The sequence below is a fragment of the Balaenoptera physalus genome, assembly GCF_965194825.1.
Source record: "Balaenoptera physalus genome assembly, chromosome: 3".
In the NCBI taxonomy this organism is placed as follows: Eukaryota; Metazoa; Chordata; class Mammalia; order Artiodactyla; family Balaenopteridae; genus Balaenoptera; species Balaenoptera physalus.
The window spans coordinates 53,822,033-53,834,438 of NC_138890.1; the positions used below are offsets into that span (position 1 = coordinate 53,822,033).

The window sequence follows — 12,406 nt, forward strand, 5'->3', positions numbered from 1 at the left end:
ATAAATGAAAGAATGCTCAACATCACTAATCATTAGAGAAATGCAAATCAAAACTACAATGAGGTATCACCTCACACCAGTCAGAATGGCCATCATCAAAAAATCTACAAACAACAAATGCTGGAGAGAGTGTGGAGAAAAGGGAACCCTCTTGCACTGTTGGTGGGAATGTAAATTGATACAGCCACTATGGAGAACAGTATGGAGGTTCCTTAAAAAACTAAAAATAGAACTACCATATGACCCAGCAATTGCACTACTGGGCATATACCCTGAGAAAACCATAGTTCAAAAAGAGTCATGTACCACAATGTTCACTGCAGCTCTATTTACAATAGCCAGGACATGGAAGCAACCTAAGTGTCCATCAAGAGATGAATGGATAAAGAAGATGTGGCACATATATACAATGGAATATTACTCAGCCATAAAAAGAAATGAAATTGAGTTACTTGTAGTGAGGTAGATGGACCTAGAGTCTGTCATACAGAGTGAAGTAAGTCAGAAAGAGAAAAACAAATATAGTATGCTAACACATATATATGGAATGTAAAAAAAAAAAAAAAAAGGTTATGAAGAACCTAGGGGCAGGACAGGAATAAAGATGCAGACATAGAGAATGGACTTGAGGACGTGGGGATGGGGAAGGGTAAGCTGGGACAAAGTGAGAGAGTGGCACGGACATATATACACTACCAAATGTAAAATAGCTAGTGGGAAGCAGCTGCATAGCACAGCGAGGTCAGTTCGGTGCTTTGTGACCACCTAGAGGGGTGGGGTAGGGAGGATGGGAGGGAGTCGCAAAAGAATGGAGATATGGGGCTATATGTATATGTATAGCTGATTCACTTTGTTATACCGCAGAAACTAACACACCATTGTAAAGCAATTATACTCCAATAAAGATGTTAAAAAAAAATTAAAATTTTTAATAGAGTTAGCTTTATGAGAAACTACATTGCCCTTGTTTTTCACCTTTCTCCACAAACTAAGGAAAATGTTACATTTGTCCACAGAGGGTATCTGGAAGCTACTGATTTAAGCTGTAACTCTGACACCATGATGCTAGTTAAGGTTGAAGGTCCACTCTAGAACATTTCACTGGTGATTCACTGATTAAGAAATTACTTAGCTGGCTCACTAGCCCTTTATCAAACCAAATGGTTGGCAGCAAATCGTTGCCACTAATACATGTGGAGCTTGGCAGGGCGTTTAAGGATATATTGGAAACTTCTCCGGGGAAGGAGCTTCCGAGGCCAGTTGAGGCATCTGCTTGCACAGTCAGCAATTCCCTTTTAGGAAACGCGGTGCCCCAGGGAGTCTCGGCTTTACCGACACCCGTTACTGGTGCCAAGACCAAGCAGTGGGCACCAACAGCTTCTTTTTCTGCTGCCTGGACCCCAGTTCATGAATTTGCTCAGAAGTCAGAATTACACTGGCTATTTCTTTAGAACAAATCAGGAAGTAGAACAGTGGGGCAGGATGGGGGATCAATACCCCCAACTGTTGGATGCCTCTCAGTTGACTAAATAAATGCCCCAGTAGGAAATGAACTCTATCTAATGATATTTCAAATGAATTCTAGGTTGTACCCATTTAACTGAATCCAGTCTATGTGGTTACCAAAATATATATATCACAAAAATAATATATTTTATTCTCTAAAACAGTAGATTTCTCAGTCCACGTACTTCCACTGACTCAGACTAATGAACCAAAAGAGAGTTGGTGAAGACTGCCTTTGTTAAGCATCTATAGAGAACAGATGTCAGTCTCCTTGCCCAGTCCCTCAGTTACAGCTAGAGGGTTATGAATGGATATCAGATGAGCCCCTGGCACGTGTAAATAAATGTCTGCAGGATGCTTTAAGAGCAAAGGTTAGTACAGTATGGCGCACGGGCCAGATCCAACCCACCATCTATTTTTATATGGCTCATAAGCTAGGAATGGCTTTCATATTTCTAAATGCTTGGAAAATAAAAATATTTTGTGACAAGTGAAAATGATGTGAAATTCAAATTTCAGTGTCCACAAATAAAGTGTTAGTGGAATAGAGCCATGTTTGTTAGTTTCCACATTATCTCTGGCTGCCTTCATGCCGCAGCAGCAGAGTTGAGTCGTTGTGACAGAGACTGTCTGAACAGCAGAACATAAAATATTTACTATCTGGCCCATCACAGAAAAAGCATGCCAACCCCTACATTCAACTGTTCTCAGAAATAACAAAAAACATAGGTTAATCAAGTGTAAAACAAGGTTAATATTACTTATTGTACTGTAAATATGCCTCCAGGAAGGAAAGAAGAAATAGTTCAGGAGAAAAGAAAAATAAAGCCTCTGCCAGTCTTTTGAATTCAAAATCTATACCCATAGGTTTCTCAGTCCTTTCAACCATATAAATTGTGCTCAGTGTCCTATTTTAACAGGAATATAATTCCATCATTGGCATTGTGTATGTGTGTCTCCAAATAAAATTTCCACAAATGATCCCATAGCAATGCATAGTTGAAATCCTCATATAATTCATAGGACCTAAATTGGTAAAGTGATGGGTAACACTGGTCACTGTAATTAAGTTTACACTGGCAAGGCCATATAGCAGAAGTCAGATTCTCTGAAGGCCTTCACTCCCATTCTCATTGAAGTAGCTGCTGAATATTGAAGCCAGTTTACAGATTTCGTTTTTTAACCTAGGTTAGTTTCAAGATGAAAATGAAAAAAAAATGTCTATAGCTTTGGATAGGATAAAAAGTTAGTATAGCATGAGTGTTTAATAATTGGCAAATACATCACCATAATTTGTTCATAAGACACTCTTTGAACTAAAATGTTCTTTATTTAAAGAACAATAAAGAAGTGAATTATCTCCCAATCTAATTCCCACTTGGAGTAGAAGCAGCCCACCATTAAACAGAGCTACCTTGTGTTTTACTCATTAACCTGAGTAAACATGAATTGTGTTGCCTGAAAAAGTTGTGGTGAGGAGACCTTAGAGAAAAACGTAATCGCTCTTCAGCTATAGAGATTCTGCAAATCATAAACCGTAGCTATTAAGCCAGGGAGGGGAGGAAGGGGGGGATACATGGGAACAAATGATGTTTCCAGTAGAAAAAGAGTGTTCCTGATCATGACCTTTTGTTTCCCAAATTGAGATCCACAGAGAATTATTTGCCACAAGGTATTAAAAGGTTTTCCGCAAAACTGATTTAATCTTGAAATAAGTTTGAAAAATATCAGAGCACCGAGATTTCAATATTGTTGCACATTTCAGAGCCTTTATTATGCTAATAAGCATTGTGAATCTCCAAGGGCAGGATGTAAGTTTCCTAAATTTGTTTGAGTAGATTCTCCTAAACATGTATCAGGAAACATGCAAATCGGAAGCACTGGCTCCGTCTTTGATGTCTGTTTTCTTGGCCGTCTAGTCTGTTTCTCCCAGATTCCTCCAATCCCTTGGGATAGGGGAAATTAAAGCCCTCCCAAGTTAAAAGTGTTTGTTGCTATAAACTAGTGGATCTGAGATTATTTATGACAAACACCTTAACTAAATATTAGACCGTCCAAGATAACATAATGGTTTTAAGAAGCTGATTTTCGGGCTTCCCCCGTGGCGCAGTGGTTAAGAATCCGCCTGCCAATGCAGGGCATACGGGTTCAAGCCCTAGGCCGGGAATATCCCACATGCTGCGGAGCAACTAAGCCCGTGAGCCACAACTACTGAGCCTGCGTTCTAGAGTCTGCGAGCCACAACTACTGAAGCCCGCGTGCCTAGAGCCGGTGCTCTGCAACAAGAGAGGCCACCACAATGAGTAGCCCGTGCACCGCAATGAAGAGTAGCCCCTCTCTGCAACTAAATGAAGCCCGCGTGTAGCAACGGAGACCCAACGCAGCCAAAAATAAATAAATAAAACAAATAAATTAAAAACCAAAAAGAAGCCAATTCTTACTAGGGAAATTTTCATTTTACTTTCCCAATCATTTTAACAAAAAATAGTAAATAATATCAGACAACATAACTCAAGTTTGAGAGGGGAAAGTCTGAAATTCATTTGCCTACCCACTGGGTACAAATATGCAATGCATGGACATTAAAATAACAAAGAAGAGTCTCAGAGTCCTTCATGGCTGGAATCAATTCAGTAACCTCCCATTTCTTTTGGATTGCAAATCTGTGGCCAATTTTTTTGGCCCAACTTTTTGAAGGACCCAGTGCCTCCCTCACCAAAGAAGATGTAGGAAAACTGGAAGTGATCACATATCCTAGGAGACAAGTGTTGCCAAATGAAAGTGGAACATTGGGTTTTCAGCAAGTCTGAAGAACAATGCAATAATTGAGCTCTCTTTGCAAACTCAGGGCATTGATGTACTCTTTGTAGAGGCATTTTAACCTAAGGTCAACTGTTCTTAGCTACAGCACTCCAGAAGAAAGTTGTCTCTTGGTTTAACTAAACCAACTCTATCACCTCTACATTCTTTGTATATGCTTGGAAACACATACTACTTATAATGATTGCAAGATCCTCTTCTGTTGCCCAGACTGTGAATTATAACCAAGTCCACTTTTTCCCGTACTAAAGAATTTCTCTAAATCAGCCTGAAAACCTCAATGATTAGACTTTAAAAATGTTAATTTTTTAATCAAACAAGCAAAAGAAACAAAAAAACCCAAACAAAACAAAAAGCACTGTATTCAGAGAGAGGAAATAAAGCAGATATAATGAACAAGCTATAAACATTAAAAACAAGTATCACCTGTACTTCTTCTCTTTCAGAAAACTTAGGATGCTTTTCTGTATCATTATTTCTCATAGTATCCACATGATAGTTGGGTCTGGGGGACAACTGTCACTGTGTCTGTTGATCGAATGGGATTACTTAAATAATCTGCTTTGGGCTTAAATCAGAAAAAGTAAGTTTATCGATTTTTCAGCCCAGTGAGTTCTTGATTTTGCCTTAAATGAAAATACAATCATCCCAGGGGGGATCACAGAAAAAAACAGATAGGATTATGTTTTTGTGAAGTTAATAATTTGGCTTCTTTTCAGAGGATTTATATAGGTTTTCACAGAATCCATACAATCTGCCATCTGGCAATTCAGCTCTGTTGATAGAAGTGTGAATAGGTCATATTAACTATGGCATCTACACAGTTGCATGTCATCGATTTTGTTTCTTTTAGAAGTTGAAATACTTCAAAGAGTTCATGCTCAGAGACTCTGACACTGGTAAATAATATTATAACTAGCATTAATTGGGTGGTTACTTTATATGAGACACCTTGTTAAGTGTTTTATCCGCGTTATTTTATTCTATCCTCACAATGACCCAATGAAGTATGCCCAATTAACTTGTATTTTATATATGAAGAAACTGAGCTTACAGAGGTTTGATAACTTGTACAATAGAAGGGTTTGGGGTTTTTTTTCTTTTTCAGATTAATTCACTAGTAATTATTCAGATTTGGGGACTTTTTTCTATTGTATTTCAAATCCCTTTAGAACACTTTTTAATTAGTCAAGTTGACTCTGGTGTTTGATGGCTGATCAGGCTATATCCCCTTTGCTTTTTCTCATAGAAATACACAGATTGCTAGTCTGTGGCACAGCTGAGATTTGAAACTGTGTATGGGTTTCCACTACCAGAGCCCTGGCCTGTTATGTCAGGTGGTCTCCCACTACTAAAACACAAAACATAATTAGGTGGAAGACAGTGTGCTGGGTGGTTCCTCAAAAAATTGACGAATTATCATATGATCCAGCAATTCTGCTTCTAAGGATGTACCACTTGAAAACAGGGACTTGAACAGATACTTGTACACCCGTGTTCACAGCAGCATTATTTATGGTAGTCAAAAGGTAGAAACAACCTAATGTTCACTGATGAATGAAAGAATAAACAAAATGTGGTATCTGCATACAGTAGACTATGTTATTCAGCCTTAAAAAGGAATGAAATTCTGATACATGCTACAGTATGGATGAACCTTGAAAACTGAAATAAACCAGACACAAAAGGACAAATATTACATGATTCCACTTATATAAGGTACCTAGAATAGTTAAAATCGTAGAGACAGAGTAGAATGGTGGTTGTCAGAGGCTGTGGAGAAGAGGGAATGGGGAGTTACTGTCTAATGGGCACAAAATTTCAGTTTGGGAAGATTAAAAAGTTCTATGGTGGTGGTGATGGTTGTCCCCAGATGTGAATATACTCAATGCCACTGAACTGTACACTTAAAAATCGTTAAAATGGTACACTTTATTATGTATTATACCACAATAAAAAATGTAACTAGGACTTGGGTTTGCCCTAAGCCACAAAAGAAAACAACAGTATCATGTGAGGTCTACTTTGTAAAAAATCACTTAACATTAATTAACTAAGCCTCCTGCTCTTCCACAGCAGCTGTAAAGCTTATACTTTGTTTTCACTAAATAAAGATCAACACAAGTAACTAACAGAATGATCTCAAGATCAGTATCAGAGGGAACAGCATGAAACACAAAGTGTCAGGATGAATTCCAGCAAGAACAGCTTATCTCAAGGGACATCCACTAACATCTTACTCCTTAATTACCTTCCAAGTGAACCAAAACATTTTTTCCATGAGAAGGGAATCTTGAAATATTACTTGGGAAAATGGGTACACATTTTCTCCTCAAGTCTATATATTGGGAATAGCAAACACTTTGAAGGAAATATTAGATACTTTTCCATCACATTTTGGGATTCTTTTCAGCAATATATTAAAAAGAATTAAATTGGTTCATTTAAGTACCCTAGATTCTGGCCCCATTTGATTATTTTTATAAAAATAGATCAAAAATGATATAGGCATTAATGTTCTTGGATTAGTCAGTGCTTTTTGTTGTTGTTTCTTGGTCAGAAGCCTCACAGCAATCAAAATTTAACCTTGTGCTCAATCCAGACCTATGAAAGGAGCCAAATCACCTTTATAGGATTTACTGATTAAAAAAAAGTAAATAACCGGAATTTCATACTTTTCCTCCCCAAAACTCAGTGATCTTGTAAACAAGTTAATATGGCAGTTAAATGCGATCCCTTTCAGGACTTCCCTGGTGGCGCAGTGGTTGGGAATCCGCCTGCCAATGCAAGGGACATGGGTTCGAGCCCTGGTCTGGGAGGATCCCACATGCCGCGGAGCAACTAAGCCTCTGGGCCACAGCTACTGAGCCTGCACTCTAGAGACTGCAAGCCACAACTACTGAGCCCGCGTGCCACAACTACTGAAGCCCACGTGCCTGGAGCCCGTGCTCCACAGCAAGAGAAGCCACCGCAGTGAGAAGCCCGCGCACCACAACGAAGAGTAGCCCCTGCTCACCACAACTAGAGAAAGCCCGCGCGCAGCAACGAAGACCCAGTGCAGCCATAAATAGATAAATAAATTTATTTAAAAAAAATCCCTTTCATAAGATACAAACTCATCCTTATCGAATATGAAGACATAGGCAACTGGTCATTTCCGATTTTGTCATTATTTGGACTTTTTCCTGTGCTTGAACTGTTCCTCTGTTATTACGTGAGTGGCTTTGTCACCTTTTTCAGGCTTTACCTCAGATGTCACCTCGTCAGAAAGGCCAACCCTGGCCACACCCTATCTGAGGTGGTCTCCTGACCATCACCCTGTCACTCTCCCTAAGTACACTCAGAGTCATTTCCTTGGTGGCACTTTAACACTATCTGAAGTTATCTGGCTTATGTATTTGTGAACTAGTTTATTGTTTGCCTCCCACCATTAGAATACGAGCTCCACAAGGGCAGGGGAAGGGCCATCTTCTTTCCTACTCTGTTCCTCACATCTAGCAGAGGGACGTCTAGCAGAGTGATGGGCTCATAGTAGGCGGATTAGCCTTTCTACTTCTGCCTTGCAACTGTGTGTGTGAACGGACTCAGAGCTTCACCCCTGGGAAGTGCAGACATACCGTTACGCTCAGCTCTTGTCTCTAAGGGTGCTGCTGTAGGCTCACCTCATTGGCCTGTGGGGGCAGGACAACAAAAAGTGGTGACCTAGAGGGTGTTAAGAAAGATCTGCTTGCTCCTTAAGCCTAACTTCACCCCAACCTAGTTTTCCCAGAGCCCCTTGAAGGTACTTATAAAGTGGTACCTGATTTCACATTTGCCATAATCCCTTGGGGCAGTTGCTTTCTTGGGCACTCCATGAGATCAAGGCCTGGCTGGATTAAAGATTTAGACATCTCTGTATTTTCTCATTATCATGTTACCCTAATACCTTAAAACAACACATACCCCTAGCAAGTAACAAGCACGAAACTGGCCTCTCTTACCTCCTCTGTTCTCTGAGGACCAGCCTCATGCACATTAGCTTTGAATCTGTAGGGAGCACAGTGAACCAAACAAATGAAATGCAAGCCTTCTTACCTTCCCATTTTAGAGATGGAAAAATCAAGTAACATCCCTGGCCTCTAGATCCTTGACTTTACAGCTTGATAAAGCAAAGCAAGGCAACAGATATGAGTGGGAAAAAGTTTTCTTAAGACCATTTTCAAACTATATAATTTAAGGGTTCCTATGAAAATATTTTGTATAGGTAGTCATGATGCACCTCTAAATTGATAGTGAAAAGCTGGCAACAAGGCATCTTGATCGGTTAGACATTTGTGTTTTAAAGGGTCCAACCAAAGACTCAAAAATTAAGATCGCAGCAGACTTCTGTTTGTCCCCCAGCCGTGGCAAATAGCTAATTGTCCCCTTCTTTTGTAACAAAACACAACTCCTTGTATTTAGAAGGTTCATGGCCATGCAAGATAACTAACTAAATTTCCCAGTCTCCTTTGTAATGAAGCATGTGCATGTGAGTGAAAGTGACAAGCAAGAGGCAGATCATATCCTTAAAAGAAGTGGGCTCGGTCTCCCCACTCTTCCCCTTCCCACTGGCTGGAATGTGGATGTGGTGGTGAGCCATCCTGAGGCATGAGGGTGACAGTAACACTCTAGGGCTGGGAAGGGAAGGAAAGAAGCCAGCTTGTCAGAGCCAGAGTCCCTAACCCTTCGCAGCCACATCTCACTTGAATTACTTATGCCTAGATTGTTACGTGAGAAAGAAAAACACTACCATCTTCTTTATGCCACTGGTATTTGTAGTTTCTGTTTGAGCAAACTTTCCTTGATGATTCAGATGCTGCTTCATAATTTTTGCGAAGTGCCTTTCGGATCTCAAAATGATAAACTTTTGGAGTTGAAAAAGACCTTCAAGTTTACTACCCTCTCCTCTCACTTGATTGATGAGGAAATTGAAGGTAAATAAACTCCTTGAGCACACAGGTAGCTGGTAATAGGACTAGTGCTCAGATCTCCTGGATTTCAGTTCATTGTTCTTTTTCTCTGTGGTCCATTTAGCAGAACTCCCTGGAAATGACTCTGAGGGCTGCCTCTGGGGGGCCTGGATAACTTACTAGCTAGGACCCAGGGCCACCTTTGTCCCAGGCAACCTATAAACAGTATATGCCTACAAGGCTGCTGTAAAGTTTCCCTTTTCTCCAATAAAACTGATCCTTTTTCCTATGACCTAGTATTGTGGAATTTGGCTAGGACCCTGGAACGTGCTAATCAGAAGCTGAGAAGGAACCAACTTACTTGCCTGACTCCACTCTATAATATTATGAGTATCAATTATCATTCACATGCAACTTGATAATATAAGAATTTTTCTATAACAACTAGCAATAGGGGTAACTTCAACTGTCAAGGGAGCAGCCCAGAGAACAAATAAATCATTTTGTTTCAAGGTCTTCTATCCACCAGATGCCAACCCATAGCTCCCTTCGGACAAAGGGCATTGGTAGAGTTGTGATTAAGAAAGCTGTATGGGGCTTCCCTGGTGGTGCAGTGGTTGAGAGTCTGCCTGCCAATGCAGGGGACACGGGTTCGAGCCCTGGTCTGGGAGGATCCCACATGCCGCGGAGCAACTGGGCCCGTGAGCCACAGCTACTGAGCCTGCGCATCTGGAGCCTGTGCTCCGCAACAAGAGAGGCCGCGATAAGCGAGAGGCCCGCGCACCGCGATGAAGAGTGGCCCCCGCTTGCCGCAACTAGAGAAAGCCCTCGCACGGAAACTAAGACCCAATACAGCAAAAATAAACAAATAAACTTGAAAAAAGGCCACAAGCAAAATTAAAAAAAAAAAAGAAAGCTGTATGATATCACTTATATGCGGAATCTAAAAAGAAATGATATAAATGAACTTATCTACAAAACAGAAACAGACTCATAGATGTAGAGAACGAACTTATGGTTACCAGGGGGAAAGGGACAGTTAGGGAGTGTGGGATTGACATGTACACACTGTTATATTTAAAATGGATAACCAACAAGGACCTACGGTATAACACAGGGAACTCTGCTCAATATTATGTAACAACCTAAATGGGAAAAGAATTTGAAAAAGAATAGCTACATGTATATGTATAACTGAATCACTTTGCTGTACACCTGAAACTATCACAACACTGTTAATCAACTATACTCCAATATAAAATAAAAAGTTAAAAAAATTTAAAAAAAGACTAATACATCACTTTTCTAATTAAAAAAAAAAAAAAAAAAGTTGTCCAAGGTCCCAAGGTCCCATGGAAAGTGGAAGGTAAAAATCCAGCTCTTAGCATACCAGGTCCTCAGGTTACCCTTGCAGTTCTACCTTTTTTTTTTTCTTTTTAAAGGCCTTACATGACAGTTTACTTATGAAACAAGGAGCTTATATTTGAATTTTGCAAACTCTATGTTTATATACAATTATCGTACGTTTCTCACCATCGTCATTTTCATCAAACACCGGTGGTTTGCTTGAAGTGTTGGCTCCCATGGTCAAGTCTGCCCAGACCCGGATCCTCCAGTTACATTATCCCAGCAGAAACATTCATCTTCGCTCAAAAGAGAACCGGAAACCTTAGCTAGATATCTAGGAGAGAAAAAGAAACGGTGTCCTTATGAAATGGTGTACTCTAGGTACCCTGATTATAGACGATGGCCGAAAATTAACCTCATCTATGCCCCTGCAGTGGAAATTTTTTGTTCTTGAACATAATAATTTTAGAGAAAACAGAGAACATCAAGCATCTGGGAGTACCCACTACATGGCCTCATCAGAAGTGGACCTGGACTTACAAAAAAGGAGGAAAGCGAAATATTTTTCTAAGTGTGAAGGCAAGTTTAAAATGAGGTCAGCAATACTTTATTTAACCACTATAAACTAAAAAATATTTTATTGTGACTCTCCATGTCTTTGAGAAAATATGTTAATTTTAAACATTTTTTTGATGTGTGATCAGCAACTTATTTTTTTAGTCATAAAAAGACATACCCCTCTTTCCTCCTACCCTGGAAGTTACTACAACATCAAAGGAACAAGTTCTGAGTTTGGGCTTGATGATACCAGCAAGTCGCTGAGTTTCATGGAACACATTACTTTTTTTCCTTTCCCTGAACTTGAAGATCATTAACGGTCCTTACCTCAAAGACAAATTAAATGTGATTTCATGAGATAATATGTAAAGTCTTTTCACAGCACAAGTGCTTGATAATTGCAGGCCGCTAGGGAGCCCAAATTGAACGACATATGTGAGAGCTTAAAAGCCCTGAAAGTTGTGTATTTATGGCTTTGTTCATTTTTAAACATAAATAACTTTACTTTCTTGGAAACTGGTAAGGAAAGGCAGCATCCAGAGTTCTGGTTCTAAAACTGATGCTGATAAGGGCTTTGGCTCAATGACCTAATCTCTCATCTCTTAAATGGGAGAAACAGCAGCGTCTTCTGTAGGAATAACAAGCTCAGATGCCTACAAGAGCCAGAGGGAAATGCAATTAATTGAGCTGGACCAGGTGGAAGACATTACTGCCTGCTGGCGACACTGGTGACCTCGTGAATCCAGGCTCCACCTAAAAGATGTCACTGCTCTTGGATCGAAAAGATTGTTGCTAAGTAGAAACATGGGCCCAGCGGCCAGGTCTTCAGATTTACCCAAAAAAAGGGTAAAGATCCAGATGTTATATAAAACTATATTTAAAATTTCGTTTTATGTAAAGCAACTATACTCCAATAAAAATTACTTTAAAAAAAAAGTTCGTTTTAGCTATGTGGCTTGAGCAAATCTCATGTACAGGACAAATACAGCTCGTGGCATATAGTTAACGAGACAATCTGTGAGACAGCTAGCACCACGCCTGGCACATAATTTGCAAAGAATTAATATTAGCTATTGCTATTTTATTAGTAGCGGGTATTTCCTTATCACGTATTATTTTTTTAAATTTGACACCTGTTGATTTCCTCTTGGAGTTTTTGCATGTGAAGGAAATACAGATCAGAGTCAGAATTGAAAAAAAGTATCCCACGTGAACCTGGGCTAAGGATGAGTTATTGAAAAGGAACT

At 39.8% G+C, this 12,406-nt stretch overlaps 2 protein-coding genes across 11 annotated transcripts in view; one reads left to right on the top strand and one right to left on the bottom strand.

The window, feature by feature from the left end:
* Positions 1 to 12,406, bottom strand: part of STK32A (serine/threonine kinase 32A) — a 132,738-nt gene that overhangs the window by 117,783 nt on the left and 2,549 nt on the right. For all 9 annotated transcript variants that reach the window (XM_082454249.1, XM_082454252.1, XM_082454253.1 and 6 more), the window contains one exon: positions 10,788 to 10,935. In XM_082454249.1, coding sequence (XP_082310375.1) covers positions 10,788 to 10,839 — 52 coding nt within the window. In that variant the 5' untranslated portion in view covers positions 10,840 to 10,935. The remainder of the gene's footprint in view (positions 1 to 10,787; positions 10,936 to 12,406) is intronic.
* PPP2R2B (protein phosphatase 2 regulatory subunit Bbeta) overlaps positions 1 to 12,406 on the top strand; it is a 689,017-nt gene that overhangs the window by 102,128 nt on the left and 574,483 nt on the right. The window lies entirely within an intron of this gene.